The sequence below is a fragment of the Triturus cristatus genome, chromosome 3_1, assembly GCF_964204655.1.
Source record: "Triturus cristatus chromosome 3_1, aTriCri1.1, whole genome shotgun sequence".
Classification (NCBI taxonomy): domain Eukaryota; kingdom Metazoa; phylum Chordata; class Amphibia; order Caudata; family Salamandridae; genus Triturus; species Triturus cristatus.
The window spans coordinates 482,556,593-482,581,159 of record NC_140583.1 but is presented as its reverse complement, the minus strand read 5'-3'; the positions used below and the strand labels follow the sequence as shown (position 1 = coordinate 482,581,159).

At 49.5% G+C, this 24,567-nt stretch overlaps 1 protein-coding gene across 1 annotated transcript in view; it reads left to right on the top strand.

The window, feature by feature from the left end:
* IQGAP1 (IQ motif containing GTPase activating protein 1) overlaps nucleotides 1-24,567 on the top strand; it is a 532,553-nt gene that overhangs the window by 429,870 nt on the left and 78,116 nt on the right. Inside the window, exons 34-35 of the mRNA XM_085644306.1 lie at nucleotides 454-666; nucleotides 1,538-1,704. Coding sequence (XP_085500432.1) covers nucleotides 454-666; nucleotides 1,538-1,704 — 380 coding nt within the window. The remainder of the gene's footprint in view (nucleotides 1-453; nucleotides 667-1,537; nucleotides 1,705-24,567) is intronic.

The window sequence follows — 24,567 nt, the reverse complement described above, 5'->3', positions numbered from 1 at the left end:
GCCAACATTTGAGGATTCAGAGACTTGGTCAATATATATTCACAGAGAGCAGAGTATTTACAAAAAGTTACTAAATAAGTAGGTTTAGCAAGTAAAACAAAGTCATTGTGAATAATATTTTATACAAACTGTTGTGACATGTTGACATTATTAGGTTTTGAAACAATTTTAAGACTTCTCTTTCTTAATGAACATGTGTGATGTCTTCTGCCCTGCTCTTTTCCCGAGTTCATCAACATGTTGTACTTCTCTTATTTGTATGTATCTTATCTTATCTGTGAGCATTCATGTGCTTTCTGTAACAGCTAAGCTCCACATTTGGATGCATTTGCTAAGCATGTGTTCTTTTTGGTAACAAACCACTATTTTCTGACATATAATATACATTTGTCTGCATGAAATGATGAATGGAGTACAGAGGTTACTTATTTATGCAATTATTATTTTGTACAGGAAAGTGATCACCAGCGAGCTATGCAAAGAAGAGCAATCAGAGATGCCAAAACCCCAGACAAGATGAAAAAAGCTAAATCAATAAGAGATGACAATAACCTGAGCTTGCAGGAAAAGAAAGAGAAGATTCAGTCTGGTCTGGGGAAGCTGACTGAGCTGGGAATGGTAAATCCAAAGAACCGGTATCAAGATCTCATCAACGACATTGCCAAGGTACTATTACTATTAGAGGAATGGAAACCCGCTTTAGCTAGTAAACATTGAACAATAAAAATAATTTTTTGATTTATTTATTTTATCTTAATGTTTTGTGCTCTTAATTTTTTAGGGCCAATAACATTAACTCTAAATTAAAGAAAGAGTGGGGCCACCCTAAGAAGATAGGTCCCAGTTGTAACCTTGTACAATATTGTATTTGGTTTAGCTTTTGCATCTGTTATTAAAGAGCTCTAGGCCATGACCTAGCTGGAAATTGCAAACATTTGTCATCACTTGGGATACATTTAGCTGCATTATTCACAATCTTCCTGTGTTTCTACAAAGCTACTGGCAGGGTTTTCCATTCAAGATGAGGCACAGGAAGTCATTCACAAATTAACTTGTAGCCAAACCTTGCACCTGTAGCAATTTCTGATCAACCAGTTCTTCCGTTAAGAATGCTAAATATTGGCGTGTGCTAATCCATTTTTAATTGTTAATTTTTGAGGCATAGGAGGATGCATGCTCTTGTATTATGTATCATCCGTGCACGTCACACATGCATTTAGACATTAAATAGAAGCCCATTGTGCCGGGCAATTAACTGTGCCACTCATTCAGCTGCTCGCCAATATGCATAAACTGGCCAGAGCTGGTGCACATTCATCGTAGCTGAAAAGTCTGTCTATGAGGTGCAAATCTAAAATGAATCCTGAATGTGTACACCTTGTTTCCTAAATTTGTCTAATTTGGAGGAAGCAGGTGGCATTTTAAAAGGTTGAATACACAGCTTATCGAGTTAGAATTTTGACGCAGATGTGGTCCAAATGGCTTGGAGACTTTATTAGCTTCTTTCACAAAAAGGCTTTTTTTTTCTTTATTTTAGGATATTCGGAATCAACGGCGCTACCGGCAAAGGCGAAAAGCTGAGCTTATGAAACTGCAGCAGACGCATCATGCTCTAAATTCTAAGGCAGTGTTTTATGAGGAGCAGGTGGACTATTATAAAAGCTACATTAAGACCTGCCTGGATAACCTGGCCAGTAAGGGCAAGTGAGTACCCTCAATAAATTGTTCCGACATTTGTTAAAGGTCACTGATGTTTGGGCAGAAAGTGGAGTGTCATTTAAAAAAATATATATATATATATATATATATATTGATTATATATGAAGTACATCAGCTTCAAACTATTTCATTAAAATTACATGCCGGTGTGTCAGGCAGATGGGAGAGGTCTGGCTCCAGTGTCCATTGTTGAGCGAACTCATCAGGAGCACACTTTTTAGGTCTGGTTTTTGACAGTACAACAGTTAAAGGACCTGTTGATTGTAATAAATAAATATATATATATTCACTGAAAAAAACATAGGTTTTACAGACGTTATAGTTAGAAATTAGCATTTGAAAAACCATTGAAATTCACTGACAAAAACCATAGGTTTCAGGGACGTTATAGTTAGTTGGACATCGCCCTCGTACAAAACCAGAGAAAGTCCACCTTTCTAGTTAGTTCAACTAACTATAACTCGCGCCCCCGCAATGCACTGCTGATGACGTCACATATTACATCATTCATGACATGGTCAGTGACATCAGTGATGACATCATCCAGTGACTGTGTTTCTGTAAAGTTTAAATTTGTTTTATAAATATGCCAAGCTGCATTGAAGAATGAGTGGTTGTATAAGTGTCTGTATGGAGGATTTACTAGGTACGTGACTGACTGTATACGTGAGTGAATAATCATGTCTTACTGAATGCATGGGTTAGTGACTAAACTGTGTGAAAGTATGTATCAGTCTGTTGTTGTGTAAGCTGCTGCATGGGTTGGTGAGTAGCTGCATGAGGGTCTATATGAGTTATTGATTGCTTGCCTGAGTATTTGTATGGCTGCCTGTGTGTGTGTGTGTGTGTGTGTGGCTGGGAGGTGTGTGGCTCTGTGCAGAGATGTGAGTGGTGATTCACTGGGTGTATGGGTTCAAGAGTGCATGTGGAAACAGCTGTATGGGTGGGTAAGTGTGTGTATGGGTGTTTTGGTGAGTGAATGGATGTTTCAGTGGTACATTTGCAAGTAACTACATATGTTAAAGTGAGTGATGGTGTATATAAATAACTATATGTGAGAGGCAGTAATTGTGAGAGTGGCTGAATGGATGAGTGTGTATTTGTATCAGTGATTCTATAACAGAGTAATTATATGTTAGTATCTGTATGAATAAGTGAGCTGGTGTCTGTTTAACTGTATAGGTGAGTAAATGGAAGTATGATTGATTCTTTGCATGACTGACTAACTGTGTGAGTAACTCAGGATATGTGGCAGTATGTGAGGTCTTTATAGGTGTATGAGTGCATATGATAGTGTTGTATTGATGAGTGACTGCATGTATGAGTGACTGTATGGGTGAATGAGTGAATGTGTGTGTATAGACCTACGAACCAGTCAGTGCATATTTAGTAACTGGTATTGATGTGTCTATTTTTTCGAAAATGGTAGTCTGCATTTTAGAGTGGGTGTATCAAAGGTTATAATCAGGTGTGAGGAGGTGCATCAGATTTTGACGTGGATGATGTCATCAGTGATGTCACTGACCATGTCATGAATGATGTAATATGTGACGTCATCAGCAGTGCATTGCGGGGGCGCGAGTGATAGTTAGCTGAACTAACTATAACAGTGGAATTTCTCTGGCTATGTTTTTTTCAGTGAATTTAAAAAGTTTTTTAAATATTAAACTACTATTCTGCTATTTGTCATTAGTACTGTTTTTACTAACTTGCGGGACAGTCATGTGGGTAGAGGGAGCGTGAAGGGGGTATCTCGCAGAGAGAGAGAGCTCCGGTATATTTCCAGTCTTGGCTTCAGAGATACAACTGCGGGCCCGAGAACTCGCACACAAAGAGCTGCGAGACGACCGGTGGTTCGCAGAGGGAGAGATGCGGGCCCAAGAAGGTTGTTGGGGACTATGCTTCAGAGAACTGTGGTCTAACTCACACAGAGAGCAACAGGCCGACGGGCCTGTTAGCAGACACACAGCTACGAGCTAATGGGCTGGCTTGCAGAGGTAGAGCTGTGGGCCCGACGGCTCGCAGACGCATAGATGCGAGCCGACTGACTAGCTTCTAAAGGCATAGCTGCTAGCTGGTGATGTGGTGACAGGAAGCGTGAAAGGGGTATCTCGCACAGACAGAGCTCCGGTATGTTTTCAGAGTTGCCTCGCAGACGTAGAAATACAAGACTCGATGTCTTGTAGATGGAGACATGCGAGCTGACGTGGACTGAATCACAAAATGGCTCCCAACAGTTCCTAGTTTCAACAGTTCACACACAGGCTCGCAGAGCGAGAGCTGCGGCCTGTGGGCTCGACTCACAGAGGGAGCCATCCGCTCGCAAAGGTACAGCAGAGTACTGGCTCGCAGAGGTAGAGAGCTGCGAGCCGACGCAGCAGTGTACTGGCTCTCAGAGGTAGAGAGCTGCGAGCCGACGGACTGGCTTCTAACAGCATAGCTGCAAGCTGGTGATGTGGGGAGAGGGAGCGTGAAAGGGGTATTTCGCACAGACAGAGCTCCGGTATATTAAATTGCCCCCGGGACCTTTGTTTTATTTTCACTCGATGAGAGGCACAAGATGGCTGATAACACTTCCTGGTTTCAAGTGTTAGCAGCCAATCAGAGGCAAGCTCGTGTTCGGGAGTTAGGCTCCGCCAAGATATATATATATTTGTTTTCCCTTCAGTATATCAAAAACTACTGAACGGATTTACACAATTTCAACAAAAGCGTGCTTTCCGGACCAAGACCTTTCTCCCTGCCAAATTTGGTGTAATTCCGTTCAGCAGTTTGACCTGTAGCCTTGTCTAAAGTTACCTATGGAAATTGCATTGAGAAAACACGTTTTGGGACCCCCCTTTTTTTCTTAGCCCTCCCCCTTGACGAATCACCCCCAAACTTTCAAGATAGGAGCTGATCTGAAAAGAGGAAATTTTTGGAAAATTTCGTAAAGATTCGTCAAACGACCCCAAAGTTGTAAGCACATCAAAAAATGCTTTTCCTATGGAAACTAGGTTCTAACTAGAACTATCTACTTGCGACCGCCAGTAGTAGTATGTGTATATGTGTGTGTGTATATATATATATATATATATTATCTACTGGCGGTCGCCAGTAGATAGTTATAGTTAGGACCGTGTTTCCATAGGAAATCCGCAACATTCTATTTTGAATAACTTTGGCGCCGATTGACGAATCCTCGCAAAATTTTCAAAATAGGTGGGGTGCTCCGCTCTGCTCCTTCCATGAAAGTCTCGGGGGGATTTGTCAAGCGGGGGCTGAGAAAAAGGGGGAGTCCCAAAACGCGTTTTCCCCATGCATTTTTCCATAGGACCTTTAGTCCAAGCTGCAGCCCGAACGGCTGAACAGAATTACTTGAAATTTGGCAGAGAGGTAGTCCTCAGGTCAGGGATGTGCCTTTTGCAGGTCTGGTGTAAATCTGTTCAGTATTTCCTGAGAAAATAGCATTTAAATCAATATATATATCTATAGGCGCGCACCGTGCGCGTACGGTAATCCTTACCGTACGCGCACGCTGACGTGCGCGAGCGCGATTCTGATTGGTTGTTAGATCTTAGTAAACATTCGAATCGGTCGAAACCAGGAAGTGTCGGCCGCCATTTTGTCTCTCGCAGCCTGAGGGGGTGAAAAACAAAGGTGGATAACGTGAAAAGGGGGCAAGCTGGACAGTTCCTGACCCCCTAGCCTTGGTCAGGGGGTCCCAGAAGGACCCCCAAGGGCAAAAATGTATTTTAATTGTTTTACGAAAAATCGCGGAGTGCGCGTAGCGTACGCGCACGGTAGAAACGGAAAAATTCCGCGAACTACGTTAAGTGGGCGCGCGGTGCGCGAAGCGCACCGCGCGCACGCACGGTGCGCGACGCGTTCCGTGTGCGCACGGTACGCGCACGGTGAAAAACCTTAAAAATAAATAAATAAATACATAACTTAGCATTTAAAAAACCGTACAAATTCACTGAAAAAACCATAGGTTTCACACACGTTATAGTTAGGAATTAGCATTTAAAAAACCTTGCAAATTCACTTAAAAAACCATAGGTTTCACACATGTTATAGTTAGCTGGGCATTTCACTCGTGAAAAACCATTGAAATTCCCACGTTATAGTTAGTGCAGGCAACTATAACTCACGCGACTGCAATCCTCTGTTGATGCTAATACTGTATTTAGACACTTATTTACCCATGTCTTCTTCCATTAATTTTTATCTATACATATATTACAAATATTTTTTTTTCATAAAGACACATATGTCCTCAGTGATGTAATATCTGACGTCATCAACACTCTGTGTGGGATACAGTGGCGCAAGTGCTACCTCAGTATCCGGAGGAGGCGCAGACGGTGCTCTCGAAAGCTATTGCTGAGGGGAGAGATGCAGCCAAGTTCACGACACCGCTGACTCGCTGGGCAGAGCGATTTCCAGGACGGTGGTGAGACGTCGCCACGCCTGACTGAGGACTACTGGTTTCTCGGGGGATGTCCAGAACATCCTGATGGACATGCCCTTTGATGGCATTCGCCTTTTTGGCAACAAGGCAGATAGCGCGTTGGAGCGTTTTAAGGACTCACGGGCTACGGCCAAGTCCTTGGGCCTGTCGTCCAGTCGCCCTCCTCCGCCTTCAGCTTTTTGCTGCTTTCATGGCAACGGAAGGGGCGCCCCAGCACGTTCGCTTCAGTGCCACAGGCCTCAGCAGCAGCAGTTTCAGCATGGCTGCAGATGTGGGAACCGTAGAGGCGGTTCAGGGGGCCAGCGGACAAGTCAGTCCACATCCTCCCCCAAAACCTTCATAGTCCGGTCTTTCAGGCCCATCAAACGCCAGTGGGCTGCAGGCTTCGCCATCACCTCCCCCACTGGCGCACCATCACTTCGGACAGGTGGGTTTTAGACATAGTCCGGAGGGGCTACTCCCTCCCCTTCAAGACTACCCCTCCAGCCATGCCACCCCAGTACCACCGCATGTCGGGGGATCACTTGGCACTTCTTCAACAGGAAGTCGCGGCCCTCTTGGGCAAGGGGGCGATTGAGCACGTTCCTGCGCCAGAAGTAGGATGTGGTTGTTATTTCCACTACTTTCTGGTGCCCAAGAAGGACAAGGGCCTGCTGCGTCCTATCTTGGACCTCAGGGACGTCAATTTCTTCTTCTGCAAGTAGAAGTTTAAGATGTACTCTGGTTCAGGTCTTGTCTGCTCTCGACCCTGGAGACTGGATGGTAGTGTTGGACTTGCCGGACGCATATTTCCACATTCCCATCCTGCCGGCCCACCGGCGTTACCTGCGGTTCACGGAAGGCCACAAGCATTTTCAGTTTACCGTGCTCCCCTTTGGCCTTACCAGCGCCCCTCGAGTGTTCATGAAAGTGGTCGCAGCTCATCTGTGCAGATCAGAGTTTCCAGTCTTCCCCTATCTCGACAACTGGCTGTTGAAGGCAGGCTCGCCCCAAGCAGTCAATTCCCACCTCCAGACTATGGCCGACTCCTGCATTTACTAGGGTTTTCGCTCAATGTGCCGAATTCGCACCTGATTCCCTCTCAGAAGCTCCTCTTCATCGGAGCGGTTCTGGACATGACGCTGTTTCGGGCCTATCCTCCCGAACAGCGAGTCCAGGTTATTCAGGCTATGATTATGATCTTTCGGCCTCTATCCTGGGTTTCGGTCAGGATAACCTTGAGGCTGCTGGGCCTCATGGCCTCCTGGCCTGCATCCTGCTGGTCTCTCGTGTCAGATGGCATATGCTGGCTCTGCAGTGGGACCTGAAGTTCCAGTGGGTGCAGCATCAGGGTAACCTGTCCGATTACATCCAGATCTCGGAGGGCACTGCACAGCAGTTGAAGTGGTGGCTCATGAACTGACTTTGGGTCCAGGCCAGATCCCTCTCCCTTCCCCAACCGGAGCACACAGTGGTGATGGACGCGTCCCTCCTGGGATGGGGTTCTTCATGGGAGAGGCGGAGATCAGAGGCCTCTGGTCTCCGGCGGAGTTCAAGCTCCATATCAACCTTGTGGAACTTCGGGCGATCCAACTTGCACTGAAGGCATTGCTTCCCTCTGTCAAAGGGCAAGTGGTGCAGGTGTTCACAGACAACCACCACCATGTGGTACTGCAACAAACAGGGCGGGGTGGGGTCGTGGACCCTATGTCAGGAGGCTCAATGCCTATGGACATGGCTGGAACACCAGGGCATTTCCCTGGTGGTTCAACATCTGGCAGGTTCACTGAACGCCATGGCGGACGAACTCAGACGCCAGTGCATGATGGTTCACGAATGGCATCTTCACTCGGACGTGGCGCAAGGTCTCTTTCAACAGTGGGGAGAGCCTTGCTAGATCTATTCGCCACCAAAGAGAACGCGCAATGTCAGCAGTTCTGCGCGTTGGAATTTCCAAGGTGGCACTCGCTAGGTGACACTTTTCGTCGCGAGTGGAATTGCGGTCTGTTGTACGCTGGGCCCAAGTCATTCTTGTGGCTCCGGACTGGGCTCTAAAAGTATGGTATCCCGAGCTACTCCGTATGATCATCGAGCTCTGTGAGAAAGTGGCTTTGTATATACTGTTCCCAAATAGTTACAGGGTGTACAGAGTCCACAGTCCCCAGAGGTTTGGCAGAGGCTAAAGTTAGATATAACCTTACTGTCTAAAGTGGTAGCTTGGTCGAGCAGTAAGGCAGTATCAGAGGACAGTGTAAAGCATTTGTTGTACACACTCAGTCAGCAAAAGGATTTCACACACTCAATAACTGAACTCTAGGCCAATGGTTTATATAAAAAATATATATCTGTTTTATTTTAGAACCAACAATAGGAATTAAAATATACTTTCTCAGAATGACATGATTTATATAAATACTTTTGCAATAGGAAATTGGCTTTTGTAAAAAGTTACAAGTTGTTGCAATAGGCAACACAGTTTTAAACACAATAATGCATTGAGTTCAATGGAAGTTTCAAGTTATTTGCAATAAATTACTTTCAGGATTACTTCTGGGACAGTCCTTAGAAACAAGTGATAAAAGTCGACTTAGTTACTACTAGGATTTTTAAGTAATATTTTGCTATTTTAAAAGTTGACACTTAAAAGAAATTTCATAGAAAACAGTCAATGATTCCCTACGGAAGAAAATTCAAGTTGCAGGTATAGTAGGTTCTCGTTACTTTTGTAATCCAGTACTGGGTGCCTAGACTCAGTACTGGGATCTTTATCCCAAACAGGTAAGTAATTACGTTTTCAGAAAATATACGATTTTTAAAGAATATTTAAAGTTTGCAGAAATTGACACTTAGAAGAAATTTCACAGAAAAACAGTCAATGATTTCCTATGGGAGAAAATTGGGTTACTGGTAAGTACAGTTGTAAGTATTTTACAGAGTCAGTGCTGGGCACCAAGATCCAGCACTGGGAGCTCACCTAATAGCAGGCGAGTATTTTCTTTTTCGTTACTCGGCTGGTTTTTGGTGAATATTTTAAGTTTTGAAAACTCCACACTTAGACTGGTTTCTTCTGAAATTTCTTCTATGTTACTCTATGGAGAAAATTGAGTTATCGGTTTAAAGGTAAGTACTCGACTGGCAGAGTTAAGGTTCTGGGCATAGACTCAGGGGTCTCCCAGTGTCAGGTAGGTACAGTTGTTTCACCCTCAGCGGCACAGGGGCAGCCGGGTGCAGAGTGAATTAGGCCCAATGTTATCCCATGAGAGGTAGGGGGGCCTTGGTTGATGGCTGCTGACTAGCAGGCCACGTTGCTGTGGGAGCTGGGCTCCTGGTCAGTTGCTCAGGGCAAATGGGGAAGTAGATAGGTGTAGAGGTATCACTGCCAGGGCCACTCGGGCTGCTGGGTGCAGGGTGCTTTTGAGCCTTCGGGCTCTCAATTGATTTCAATGGGAAAGCTCCGGTTTAGAAAAAGACTGCAAGATCTGAAAGAAACACGTTAGTTAGATTCCTCACCTTAGAATATCCCCAGGCGTCAGACTGGATCCGGAAGATTTTTCGTCAGCAATACCCCTTGCGCGTCGCTAGGCGTCGTCTGCGGCTCCGCGTCCGTCGTCGGCGTCGTGCGCCGGGATGACGTCGTCGGAGTACTTAGACGCCGCCCTCGCGCGCTGACGTCAGTTCTTCTTTTTTCCGCGCCAGTAAGCGCAGATCCGGGAGAGCTACCCCTTTTAGTCTTTTTTGACTAAATCTTTTTGATCATTTTTGATCCTTGTCTGTCGACATCTGGTGCCGGTAGGATGCCTGGGTTCAAGGCTTGCGAAGATTGTCATCGACTGATGTCGGTGACCGATCACCACCGCCGGTGCCTCTACTGCTTAGGCCTCGACCACGACGCGGAGTCGTGCAACGACTGTCAGGCCCTGACTTCGAAGGCTAGGCGGGAGCGGTCCCGCAAGCTTCTCGAGCTTCGCCACTCGGCTCCGCGTCGTGCGCGATCCCGGTCCAGGAGGAGGTCCAAGGATCGCTCGCGGAGCCCTAGCCGACGCCACCATCGCTCGTCGGGCTCCAAGTCGTCGGGTAAGTCTCGACACTCTAAGAAGTCCAAGCGGCGACATCGCTCTTCGGACTCCCCTCGCCGGTCGCGCGACTCGGCCGAGGGTCCAAGTGGTTCCACCCCCGCGGCTCCGGCGGAGCCGCAGGCGCCGCGTCCGCCCCCATACCTTCCGGTCCCTGGGGCTGACGCGGCGCCGGCGGAGATCAGTGCCTTCCTCTCGGCCATGAGGAGCCTGGCCCCGCCGTCGACACCCGCTGGCGCGCCTTCGGGCCCCGCGGACTCGACTGGGCGACCTCGCGTGCCGGCGGCTCCGGCCCCGGCGCCGTCGACGACTCCGGTCTCGACACCGCAGGTCCCCGCGGGGCCCTTGCCTGGGCCCCAGTCGACGCCGGTTGACCTTGTCACTCCTCCACCGGCGCCGACGCCTGAACCACCGACGCCGTCACCGGCGCCACCGACGCCGACGCCTGTGACGCCGACGCCCCGGTTTAGCCCTCATCCGGACCCGACGCCGGCACGGCGTCCGCCGACGCCGCATCCGACGCCGCTTGAGACCTACCATCTCTACAGTCCGGTTCCGATCATTCCTCCTGTTTATCAGGAATCGGAAGAAGGGGGCGACTGGGAGGGGTTCGAGGACCCTCTGGCTGTTCAGTCACAGCTTTCTCAGGACTGGGCAGATGAACTGGGGGAGGCCAGCGGGCTGGACACTTCGCCAGACGCTGGATTCACTTCTCCTCCGACCGTGGCTTCGGAGGAGGGTGCAGCATTTTCTGTGGTGCTGCGCAAGGCGGCTGAGGCCCTTGGGCTCGAGTTGCCTGCCGTGGCTGTGAGGACCAACATCCTCACTGAGGTGCTTCAAACCTCAGCAAGCTCCACTGAGCCTCTGCTGCCGTTCAACGAGGCCCTCACTGACGTTCTGCAGGGCACCTGGTCCAAGCCCTCCACAGTTCCTCCTGTGGATAGGAACGTTGCCAGGCGCCACCGCCCTGCTCCGGGCGACCCCAGTTTCCTGTCCCAACACCCCACTCCCGAGAGTCTGGTTATCCAGGCCTCTACTTCCCAATCCTCCTTCCCGACCGCTCCGCCGGACCGGGATTCCAAGAGACTCGAGCAGTTTGGCAAGAAACTGTTCTCGTCCCTTAGTTTGGGCCTGCGGTCCTTAAATACCGCCTGTCTCTTGGACCGTTATTCCCATTCCCTGTGGGATACGGTGGAGGACGTGCTGCCCCTGTGTCCGGAGGAGGTCCGGACACGTCTTACCCAGGCTTTGGCCGATGGGAGGGATGCAGCACGGCACGCCATACGATGTGGGCTTGACACCACGGACTCGCTAGGTCGGGCGATTTCCACCACGGTGGCGCTCCGCCGCCACGCCTGGATGCGGTCCACGTCATTTTCCGGGGATGTCCAGAACACCCTCATGGACATGCCCTTTGATGGCACTCGCCTGTTTGGTGAGAAGGCGGACAGTGCGCTGAACCGCTTTAAGGACTCCCGGGCTACGGCCAAGTCCTTGGGCCTCTCGGCTCCGCGGGCGCACACCTCCGCTTTTCGCCCCTTTCGTGGCCAAGGAAGGGGCGCCTCCTCACGTCCGCAAAGCCACCAGCCGCAGAACCAACCTGCGCGCGGTCGCGGACGTGGCTTCCGCCGTGGCGGAAATGGAGGCCGACGTGGTCAGCCCACATCCACCCCGGCAGCATCCGCCTCAAAGCCTTCCTAGTCCGAGCTTTCAGGCCCATACCACGCCAGTGGGCGGCAGAGTTCGCCATCACCTGCTCCACTGGCGGTCCATAACATCGGACAGGTGGGTGCTGCAAATCGTCCGAAGGGGCTACTCCCTCCCCTTCGAGACGACCCCTCCAGCCATGCCACCGCAGCACCACCGTATCTCGGGGGATCATTTGGATCTTCTCCGCGAGGAAGTTTCGGCTCTCTTGGCCAAGGGGGCCGTCGAGCGCGTTCCGAGTCCAGAAGTAGGTCGTGGTTGTTATTCCCACTACTTTCTGGTTCCCAAGAAGGGCAAGGGGGGCCTGCGCCCTATCTTGGACCTCCGGAACGTCAATGCCTTCCTCCGAAAGGAAAGGTTCAAGATGCTAACGTTGGCTCAGGTTTTAGCTGCCCTAGACCCTGGAGACTGGATGGTAGCGTTGGACTTGCAGGACGCATATTTCCATATCCCCGTCCTGCCGGCCCACCGGCGTTACCTGCGGTTCACGGTGGGCCAAGAGCACTTTCAGTTTACCGTGCTCCCCTTCGGCCTCACCAGTGCCCCTCGGGTGTTCACGAAAGTGATGGCGGTGGTCGCAGCTCATCTGCGCAGATCAGGGGTCCCAGTCTTCCCCTATCTCGACGACTGGTTGTTGAAGGCGGGCTCGCCCCAGGCAGTCGTCTCCCACCTCCAGACTACGGCGGATCTCCTGCATTTGCTGGGGTTTTCCATCAACGTGCCGAAGTCACACCTGAGTCCCTCTCAGAAGCTCCTCTTCATCGGAGCGGTTCTCGATTCGGCGCAGTTCCGGGTCCATCCACCGGAACAGCGGGTCCGGGATATAAAGGCCCTGATTCCCATCTTTCGGCCTCTATCCCGGGTTTCGGTCAGGCTAGTGTTGCGGCTTCTGGGGCTGATGGCCTCCTGCATCCTACTAGTGCATCACGCCAGGCGGCGCATGCGGGCTCTGCAGTGGGACCTGAAGTTTCAGTGGGCCCAGCATCACGGCAACCTGTCCGACCATGTCTTGATCTCGGAGGGCACTGCACAGCAGTTGCAGTGGTGGCTCACGGACCGCGAGTGGGTCAAGGGCAAGAGCCTCTTCCTTCCCCAACCGGAGCATGTCGTAGTGACGGATGCGTCCCTCCTGGGTTGGGGTGGCCATATGGGAGAGGCGGAGATCAGAGGCCTCTGGTCTCCGGCGGAGTCTCGTCTCCACATCAACCTGTTGGAGTTGAGAGCGATCCGGCTTGCACTGAAAGCCTTCCTTCCCTCTGTCAGGGGAAGTGTCGTGCAGGTGTTCACGGACAACACCACCGCCATGTGGTATTGCAACAAACAGGGCGGGGTGGGGTCGTGGACCCTTTGTCAGGAGGCTCTGCGCCTCTGGACATGGCTGGAACACCAGGGCGTCACCCTAGTGGTTCAACATCTGGCGGGCTCTCTGAACGCCAGAGCAGACGAACTCAGCCGCCGGTGCATGATGGATCACGAATGGCGTCTGAACTCCGAAGTGGCGCAAGGTCTCTTTCAGCAGTGGGGAGAGCCTTGGTTAGATCTATTCGCCACCGAAGAGAACGCGCAATGTCAGCAGTTCTGCGCGTTGGAATTTCCAAGGCGGCACTCGCTCGGCGACGCTTTTCGTCACGAGTGGAGTTGCGGTCTGTTGTACGCCTTTCCGCCTATACCACTTCTGCCCAGAGTGCTGAAGAAGATCAGGCACGACCGGGCCCAAGTCATCTTGGTGGCTCCGGATTGGGCACGAAGATACTGGTATCCCGAGCTACTCAGTATGTTGACCGATCCCCCGATTCGTCTGCCCCTTCGGGAGGATCTTCTGTCGCAGCAGCAGGGGACGGTCCTCCACCCGAATCTGTCCAGCCTCCACCTCCATGCGTGGAGATTGAGCGGCGGCAGTTGATGCCATTTGACTTGCCTCCTGAAGTCTGTGATATCATTCTGGCAGCCAGGCGTCCCTCCACAAAGTCGGTATACGCCTGCCGGTGGAACAAATTTGTGGCATGGTGCACAGCAAAGGCTGTGGATCCCCTTTCCGCCCCTCTTTCTGAGGTTCTCCTCTTCCTTCTTTCTCTGGCCCGGCAGGGCTCTGCCCTGGGCACCCTAAAAGGTTATCTTGCTGCCATCTCCGCCTTCTTGCGGCTTCCTGATCAGCCATCTCTTTTCAAGTCCCCTGTGGTTACACGCTTTCTCAAAGGCATTACACACACGTTCCCTCCTGTCCCTTTTGTAATGCCTCAGTGGGACTTGAATCTGGTTTTGACATTCCTGATGTGCGCTCCCTTCGAGCCTCTTCACAATTGTCCTCTTCGTCTTCTGACTCTTAAGACTGCTTTTCTGGTAGCCATCACCTCGGCTAGACGGGTGAGTGAGCTCCAGGCTTTATCTTCAAAGCCTCCTTTTCTATCTGTTCATCCGGACAAGGTTGTCCTTCGGCCTCGTCTCTCCTTTCTTCCTAAAGTGGTGACTCCATTTCACCTTGGGCAGTCTGTCACCTTGCCCACCTTCTTTCCGCCTCCGCATCCTTCCAAAGAGGAAGAGAGGCTCCACCGTCTGGACCCAAAACGTGCGCTCTCCTTTTATCTGGACCGCACAAAACAGTTCCGGGTGGACGACCAGCTTTTTGTTGGGTACGTGGGCGCTAAGAAGGGGAAAGCTGTGCACAAACGGACCATCTCTCGGTGGGTCGTTTTGTGTATAAAAATCTGCTATTCCTTGGCTAAAAAGGACCCTCCTGTTGGGCTGCGCGCCCACTCCACTCGGGCCACAGCGGCTACTACTGCCTTGGGACGGGGAGTCCCTTTGCAGGACATCTGTCAGGCGGCGACGTGGGCTTCGCTACACACGTTTGCCAGGCATTATTGCCTTGACAGCCAAGTCCGGAGGGATGGCTTCTTTGGCCGTTCTGTCCTCCAGGACTTTCTGGTGTGATCTTGGTTCGCAGACCCACCACCGGGGATGGTATTGCTTGGGTATCTATTCTAAGGTGAGGAATCTAACTAACGTGTTTCTTTCAGATGAACAAGTTACTAACCTTCGGTAACGATGTATCTGTAAGAAACATTAGTTAGTTAGATTCCTCACCGACCCACCCATCCTCCCCGTTCTGCGAACTGACATCTAGGGTTAAGGTTATCCTTTTCAGGCCCCTAGATTTTATTTTTGGCACCAGTGTCGGTCTTTGCATGGCTCTGCGTTCCTGGCGCGGAAGGCTATGTACAAGAACTGACGTCAGCGCGCGAGGGCGGCGTCTAAGTACTCCGACGACGTCATCCCGGCGCACGACGCCGACGACGGACGCGGAGCCGCAGACGACGCCTAGCGACGCGCAAGGGGTATTGCTGACGAAAAATCTTCCGGATCCAGTCTGACGCCTGGGGATATTCTAAGGTGAGGAATCTAACTAACTAATGTTTCTTACAGATACATCGTTACCGAAGGTTAGTAACTTGTTCCTCTGGACGAAGATTCTTCAGGTGCCACCACCACCACTTCGAGAGGTAAGTTGGGTAGTTGGAGGATAGGTAGGTACCCCGGGATTGGGCACAGGGGGCTGCGGGGCGCAGGGTGCAGAGGTGTCTTTTGGTGTCGGGAAATCTTACCCTCTGTTGATCGCGGTTGGGTGGGCACCTGGTTCTGAGACTGCAGGCGTCTTCAGGAGCGTCGAGGGAAGTCCTTGGGTGCCGGACTCGGGTTCACAGTCGCCGTGGGGTCGTCCTTGTGGTTTTTGTTCACTCCGGCAAAGGCCAGGCTTAGCGGGTGCAGAGTGTGAAGGGTTCACGGTTCCGGGCTGATGCCAGGGATTAGAAGTAGATTTTGAGTAGAGCCTCTACTCATGGGAGTCCCAAGGGCTTAGAGCCAAAAGGTAGCCAGGTCCTCCGGGGTTTATGAGGTTGCTGGCCACAAGAGATGCCGGGCTGGAGCAGGAGCAGGTTCGAGGGTCGACAGGCCGGTAGGGCTGGGGCCAAAGCAGTTGGTGTCTTCCTCTGCTTAGCAGCTGCAGGGTAGGTCTTCTTTCTTCTTGCTCTTCTTTGTATTTCGGAATCTGGAATCTGGGGAAGGAAGGTTCAGGGTGCCCCTAAATAGTAGATTTAGGGGCGTTACAGGTAGGTGAAGGGCAGGGACCAATGGGTCCCTGTCCTGGGGTGGGTACACCCCCTATCCTGCCTCTCTCCTGTGGGAGGGGGGCAGTAACCTAGTCCTGATTGGGCAGGGCTCCCCATCTTCAAGATGGCGAGAGCCCGAAGATTTGCTTCACCTCGCCTCCCCCACCTGAGGGGTGAGGTTGGCAGGCTGACACATCCCCTGTCCTTATTTGGCGTTTCCGGCCAAGCTTCCCGCCAGAGTGGGGGGTTGCAGTGGCCTGGGGAAGCTCACAGAGGCGGCATGCCTTTGAAGTTTCCCCCTGCCCATCCTGGGGGAGGCGATCTAGCACCTCGCCCAGGATGTGCATTGTTGCAGGCCCAGGAGAGCAGGGGCTTTCCTACCCAGGGGTCCAGCAACATGTCTGCTGTGTGGCAGCCTAGACAGCCTCTCAGACCAGACGTGGATTGTAGGTTAGGTTTCAGGGGGCATCTCTAAGATACCCTCTAGGGTGCTTGGTACATTAAATGCGACACTGGCATTACAGTTTACAGTACCCAGGAATGAACCTGGGTACTGTAGGGGCACAGGGCTCCTGTTCCTGTGCCCACACCACTGGCATGGGGCACCCAGCTAGAGGGGTGGCTGGTGTATGCCAGGGCAGTGTAGGAGGTGGGCATGGCACATAGGGATGTGTGCCATGTCGACTCTTTGTTTTGTCCTGTACCCAGACACTCGGCCTGCAAGGGCAGTGTGTGGGTGTTAGGGTACAGGGCCTCTAAGGGTGGCACAATGAGTGCTGCAGCCCTTAGAGGCCTTCCCTGGTCACAAGGCCCTGGGTACCTAGGGTACCATTTACCAGGGGCTGTCATGTGGCCAGGGTTTGCCAATTTGGGTTTTAGGTTTTTAGGGAAGGAACATAGGCCCTGGGCACCTGATTGGCAGGAGTCTAGGGCACACTCAGTCAAAGTACATTCAGCAAAAAGTGGGGGCATACCATGCAAGAAAGATGGCACTTTCTCACAATCTCCCGATCCGACTACCTCTTCGGGAGGATCTTCTGTCGCAGCAGCAGGGGACGGTCCTCCACCCGAACCTGTTCAGCCTCCACCTCTTTGCGTGGAGATTGAGCGCGGCAGTTGAATTCTTTTAGACTTGCCTCCTGAAGTCTGTGATGTCATTCTGGCAGCCAGGCGTCCCTTCACTAAGTTGGTATACACCTGCAGGTGGAATACATTTGTGGCATGGTGCACAGCAAAGGCTGTGGGTCCCCTCTCTGCCCCTCTTTCAGAAGTTCTTCTGTTCCGTCTTTATTTGGCCCAGCAGGGCTCTGCTCTGGGCACTATCAAGGGCTACCTTTCTGCTATTTCGGCCTTTCCCAGGCTCCCTGATCAGCCCTCTCTTTTCAAGTGCCCTGTTGTAAATAGGTTTCTCAAAGGCATTACTCACCTTTTCCCTCCTCTTCCTTTTGTGATGCCACAGTGGGACTTGAACCTGGTTCTAACATATTTAATGTATGGTCCCTTTGAGCCTCTTCACAACTGTCCTCTTCAACTGCTAGCCTTGAAGACTGCTTTCCTGGTTGCCATCACCTCTGCCAGGAGAGTGAGTGAGCTCCAGGCTCTTTCTTGTAAGCCTCCTCTTCTCTGTCCATCCAGACAAGGTTGTACTCAGGACATGTCCCTTCTTTCTGCCAAAGTTGTCACTGCCTTTCACATCGGGCATACCATCACTTTGCCCACCTTCTTTCCGCCTCCGCATCCTTCCTATAGAGAGAAAGAGAGGCTCCACAGACTGGGCCCAAGATGTGCGGCCTCATTTTACTTGAACCGCACACAACAGTTCCTGGTGGATGACCAGCTCTTTGTTGGCTACGTTGGCACAAAAAAATGTCAGGCCGTATATAAGCAGACTATCTCCCAATGGGTCGTCTTGTGTATCAAAGCCTGTTATTCTCTGGCTAAAAAGGAAGCTCCGTTGGGGCTGCGCGCCCATTCCACCAGGGCGACTGCAGCCACTACCGCATTGGGACGTGGTGTCCCCCTGCAAGACATCTGTCAGGCAGCTACGTGGGCCTCACTGCACACTTTTACTAAGCACTACTACCTAGACATCCAAGTCCAGGGAGACGGCTTCTTTGGCTGTTCTGTTCTCCGAGGCTTCCTGGTGTGATCTTGGTTCGCAGACCCACCACCGGGGTTGGCATTGCTGGGGTATCTATTCTAAGGTAAGGAATCTATCACTATGTGTTTCTTTCAGAAGAACAAGTTACTTACCTTCAGTAACGATATATCTGTAAGAAACATTAGTAGTGATGGATTCCTTACTGCCCCACCCATCATCACCATTCTGCGAACTGATTTCTAGGGTTAAGGTCATCCCTTTCAGGGCCCAAGTTTCCAGGCACCAGTGGTTAGTATCTTGCATGGCTCGTGTACAGAACTGACATCAGCGCGCGAGGGCAACGACGGATGTGGAACCGCACGACACCACCTTCCAACGCGCAGGGGTACTGCTGATTAAAACTTTCCGGATCCAGTCTGACGCCTGGGGGTAATTCGAAGGTAAGGAATCTATCACTACTAATGTTTCTTACAGATATATTGTTACCGAAGGTAAGTAACTTGTTCATCTGGTACGGACTTCAGGCTAGTTGTGGCCTTTCATCTGGTGGCTGCTTGCACCTAGGTCTCTGTCGAGTCTTGCAATCGTGCGAGGCTTGACTGACGTCATTCTACCATAGGAAAGAACTCCTTGGTGCCTAGTGGGACACATTTGCCTCAGTTTGTATGTCCTTGGCAGCCCGTTCTCTCACAGGACCTGACTTGCTACTATCCGCATACACCATGCATAGGGAACAGCCATCACCAGGAGATACAGGAGAGGACAGAGTAAAAGTGAGACCATGTGCTGCATGGTGTCTTGACCCGTTCCATGCTGCGACGTCACGGTGGGCGTGTGCGGAGGATGGCGGGGGCCGTCCGAACCCACCCACTCATTAATTGTCCAGCAACGCGGCGGAATTCATGCCGCGGTCAAGGTGCTAGGCTGTATCACACCTTTCTCGATGCAAGAGGTCAAAGGAAGATGCTCATTACAGGAAACGGCCTTTACAACGACTCATTGACAATGAAGGACCTGAACCACAACTCCATAACAATGACCTCAACCTGAATCAAGAGTCTTTTAACCTCTAATACATTGAAGTATTACGTGTAATATATATATATATATATATATATCAACCAAATCCCCCTCCAATGCGAGAAAGATCGAGGGACACAGAGGGGCTTCAGAACAGGCCTTTAATAAAAGATTGGGGCGTGACGCGTTTCAGCATACAGCCTTCCTCAGATGCCTCTATCTTAGACATCAGTCCTGCTCATTAGAAGTCTTAAATAGGCGCCTCCTACCTCCGTGGTGAGGCGCGCACCTGGTACACAGCTGATCCGGTAGTTCCGGTTGCACAAACTACCGGTCCCAAAATGCATCCTTCTGATGGCATGAATGTCCGTAAGTGTCCGTACGATGTTCGATGTTTCGCTGTGCTGCCAGGGTGAGGACTGGGTCGGATTGGAAATCAAAGGTCTCCTGTCCCCTACTTTCAGCGCATCCGGCCCACCGGCGCTGGAGACTCCTGGCGCCTGAACAATGACTGCGCCAAGCCATGCAGTCATAGCTCAGCTCTGCTGACAGTCTCCAATGCCCTCCAGGGGCTGGTTTGTCGGGTTGCGACAGACCGATATCTCGGACACATCTCCACCAAACGCCAATGAAAGTCACGACCACTTGATGAAAGGGTCCCTCGCCGCGTGTCATTGGCAGAAACACGCCATATATAGCAACCAAATCCCCCTCCAATGCGAGAAAGATCGAGGTATATATATATATATATATATATATATATATATATATATATATTCCACGTACTCCGTCAGTTATCCTGCTCCCAGCACAGCGGGTGCACCAGCCGCGAGGGCGGAACTCGCGAATCACTTTCAGCCACAGTTTTCAAAAATGCTGCGCACTCTGGTCAATTTCAATTTAAAGTAATTTAATTCAGTTCGTTGCAAAACACGATCTGTGAACGCTCTGCTGACAAATGCGTTTCAGCCTCCTGGCCTTCGTCAATGTCAATAGTGTTCAATTACCATAATCTATTTAAGCATCTCATTGGTTGCCATGATCATAGAAAAATGGAAATGAAAAGCGGACTGCATATATACAAGTGTTCAATGTGGGAAGTGTCGGCCATCTTAGCACTATGTAATACCACTCAATTCATAGAGACAAATAACTTGTGTAAATCAAAAATATATACATGTGTTACAATTCACAATTAAGTAAACAGAGTTCTGTCTCACCGACTTTTGAATTCATGAAAACACTACGTCTGCTAATCATAAACGTTTTACAAAAAATAATGATAATCAAATACGCCCTGAATGGGCTGTCATTCATATAAATCAAGCATGTGTACCTGTGTTAATACACAATTAGGTAAAAAATTCTGTATCTGCAGCTTTTAAATTCATGAAAGCACAACGTATGTTAGTCATAAACGTGTTGCAAAGAAATAACGCCCTGAATGGGCTATCGTTCATTCTGCTAGTCTGAGTGGTTAATATCCATACTTCCCCATGATCAAAAAGGTTTCAAGGGAACAGCGGTAGGGTTTAAGTTGCTCTATCCAATAAAGGACCAGAGTTCCTCCTCCTGGTTCAGTCCCCCCGGGGTTCTGGTGCGTAGCTCCACTATGAGTTTCGCCTCAAGTTGTCTCAGTGACCTGACTCTGTCCCCTCCTCTTTCTCCCGCTAGGACCTGGTCTATGCAAAAAAATGTCAGTGTGTCACTCTTAGCACCATGCACCCCAGCAAAGTGCCTCCCCACTGGGTACGTTTTGTCCCTGTTTGTTATGGCTCTTTTGTGTTCCAGGATACGCTTCTTTGCTGGGTGTATGGTGCTTCCAATGTACTGCAGTCCACAAGGACAAACCAGGCAATATATGACAAAACTAGAGTTACAGTTAAGAAGTTTGTCAATAGATCTTTTAGCCTTCTTGCCTGGCACTGCATAGTCTTTCACCTTTTTGCAGTTTTTGCACGCCTTGCAACTCATGCAAGGGAAGAAACCAGTTATGGTTGGTTTAGTTCTCGGTTTCTCCTCAAAGTGGCTGCGCACCAGAATATCTTTTAGTGAGGAACTCTTTCTGAAGGTAATATCAGGATTTGGAGAAATCAATTTCCCCAAGACCCCATCCGTTTGGAGAATTCCCCAATTTTTCTGTATAAGGCCCCTGATTTTATGAGCCTCTGCCGAGAAGGTCATGATTAATCTGACCTTGGATTGATCTTCTTCCAATACGCTATCGGGGACCTGTTTCTTAGTGAGTAGCTCCTGTCTGTTTCTACCTTCTGCCTTGTCAACCGCTTCCTGCAGCACTTTGCTCTTGTATCCTCTATCTTTAAATCTCAATAGAGACTCATCGGCTGCCTCTTGGAAATCTTCAGAACGGGAGCAGTTCCTCTTGAGCCTTAAAAATTCCCCATACGGAATGCTATTAATCAAATTCCGTGGGTGCTGGCTCCAAGAGTGCAGGACAGTATTGCCCGCTGTCGGCTTTCGGTACAATTTTGTGCACAGCTTGTCATCTGCTACAAATACCAGGAGATCTAAGAAGGCTACCTCCTCTCCACTGATGTTACTCGTGAATTTGAGGTTGTAATCATTCACATTCAAAGCCCTCACATACTCTTCTGCCTCTATTTGTGTGCCTCTCCAAACTATGAAGAGGTCATCGATGTACCTGGTCCATAGGGCTATTTTATCAAGCCAAATCTCATTATCACCCGCCCAGGCCACGTGCTTCTCCCACCAGCCCACGAAGAGGTTCGCGTAGCTGGGGGCGAAGCACGTGCCCATCGCGGTACCCTGTGTCTGCAAATAAAGTTCTCCTGCAAATAAAAAAATATTGTTATGCAGACAAAATGAGACAATTTGTGATAGCATTTTGTTATGTTCCTGGAACTTCAATGCTCGGCTTCTCAAAAAAAATTCAAGGGCTTCTAGTCCCTGGGAATGTCTGATGCTTGTATATAAACTAGTTATATCAAGGGTTATTAACAATAAATCATCATCCCAGGAGATCCCCTGTATCTGACGGATAAAGTCTGTTGTATCCAGGATGAATGAACTCAGGTCCTTGACCAAGGGGAACAGAAAGGAGTCTACATAGATAGAAGCCTTTTCCAATAGACTTCCCAGTGAGGAAACTATCGGACGTCCTGGAGGCTCCTTAATGTCCTTGTGTACCTTCGGAAGATGGTAAAATGTAGGTAACACAGGACACTCAACTTTCATATATTGGAGCTCATTAGTTTCTAAAATTCCTTTGTTGTTCCATTCTTCCAATAGGCTGTAGAACGCCAGTACGCTACTGTTGTAATCTTCTCTCTTAATTTTCACATAGCTTTGTGTGTCACCAAGTAAGCGTAAGGCCTCACGTTTGTATTGCTCCTTTGTCATTATTACGACATTCCCCCCTTTATCTGACTGTTTAATTACCAGTTCGGGGTCATCTCTGAGGGATTTCACAGCTTCCCATTGAGCTTTTGTGAGATTGTATTTTCTTTTCCCTCCAGTGATCTTATCATCAGTTCGTAATTTATCAAGGTCTTTAATTACTGCCTCATGGAAGCAATCGATGGCATCATAGGGGGTTCGTGGTATGAATTTAGATTGTGCCTTGAACTGGCTTCTGCCACTGATCTGCTTTACCCCTGTCTCCATTAAAAGTTGGGTCGCACCTTGAATACCCGTAGCTCCTCCAATGTCTTCAGATTCTTGTAAATCCCGCATCACTGTGAGGATTTCCAAGTCACTCCCCTCGAGGTTTTCTGTGGTGGATCCTCCTGTTACCAATTGTTTTGTTTTAGATTCGGGGTGCATAGCAAAGATTTTTCGTAGTTTGAGCTTGCGTATATAACGGTACAAGTCAATCCGCATAGCTGTATAGTCCCATTGTGTTGTGGGACAGAAGGTGAGCCCTTTCTGTAACACAGATCTCTCCACTTGGGTGAGTATTCTAGGGGAGAGATTAATGATGGAGAGCTTATTTACTTCCTCTTTCCGCCCCGTCTGCTCCTCGTTACGCGGGGTTCGTAATTTTGTTTTGTTGTTCTGCCCTCCTCTCCTTGTTTTCCGCCGTCCTGTTCTGGTGGGCGGCTCCTCTGTGGAAATTTGCGCCATGACTCTTTGATTAAGTGGTACTCCTCGGGAAAAAGCTGACCCGCGTTACACGATGTTTCCCCCGTGCCTCTGGGTAATTCTACTTCGGCAGAGGCTCATAAAATCAGGGGCCTTATACAGAAAAATTGGGGAATTCTCCAAACGGATGGGGTCTTGGGGAAATTGATTTCTCCAAATCCTGATATTACCTTCAGAAAGAGTTCCTCACTAAAAGATATTCTGGTGCGCAGCCACTTTGAGGAGAAACCGAGAACTAAACCAACCATAACTGGTTTCTTCCCTTGCATGAGTTGCAAGGCGTGCAAAAACTGCAAAAAGGTGAAAGACTATGCAGTGCCAGGCAAGAAGGCTAAAAGATCTATTGACAAACTTCTTAACTGTAACTCTAGTTTTGTCATATATTGCCTGGTTTGTCCTTGTGGACTGCAGTACATTGGAAGCACCATACACCCAGCAAAGAAGCGTATCCTGGAACACAAAAGAGCCATAACAAACAGGGACAAAACGTACCCAGTGGCGAGGCACTTTGCTGGGGTGCATGGTGCTAAGAGTGACACACTGACATTTTTTTGCATAGACCAGGTCCTAGCGGGAGAAAGAGGAGGGGACAGAGTCAGGTCACTGAGACAACTTGAGGCGAAACTCCTAGTGGAGCTACGCACCAGAACCCCGGGGGGACTGAACCAGGAGGAGGAACTCTGGTCCTTTATTGGATAGAGCAACTTAAACCCTACCGCTGTTCCCTTGAAACCTTTTTGATCATGGGGAAGTATGGATATTAACCACTCAGACTAGCAGAATGAACGATAGCCCATTCAGGGCGTTATTTCTTTGCAACACGTTTATGACTAACATACGTTGTGCTTTCATGAATTTAAAAGCTGCAGATACAGAATTTTTTACCTAATTGTGTATTAACACAGGTACACATGCTTGATTTATATGAATGACAGCCCATTCAGGGCGTATTTGATTATCATTATTTTTTGTAAAACGTTTATGATTAGCAGACGTAGTGTTTTCATGAATTCAAAAGTCGGTGAGACAGAACTCTGTTTACTTAATTGTGAATTGTAACACATGTATATATTTTTGATTTACACAAGTTATTTGTCTCTATGAATTGAGTGGTATTACATAGTGCTAAGATGGCCGACACTTCCCACATTGAACACTTGTATATATGCAGTCCGCTTTTCATTTCCATTTTTCTATGATCATGGCAACCAATGAGATGCTTAAATAGATTATGGTAATTGAACACTATTGACATTGACGAAGGCCAGGAGGCTGAAACGCGTTTGT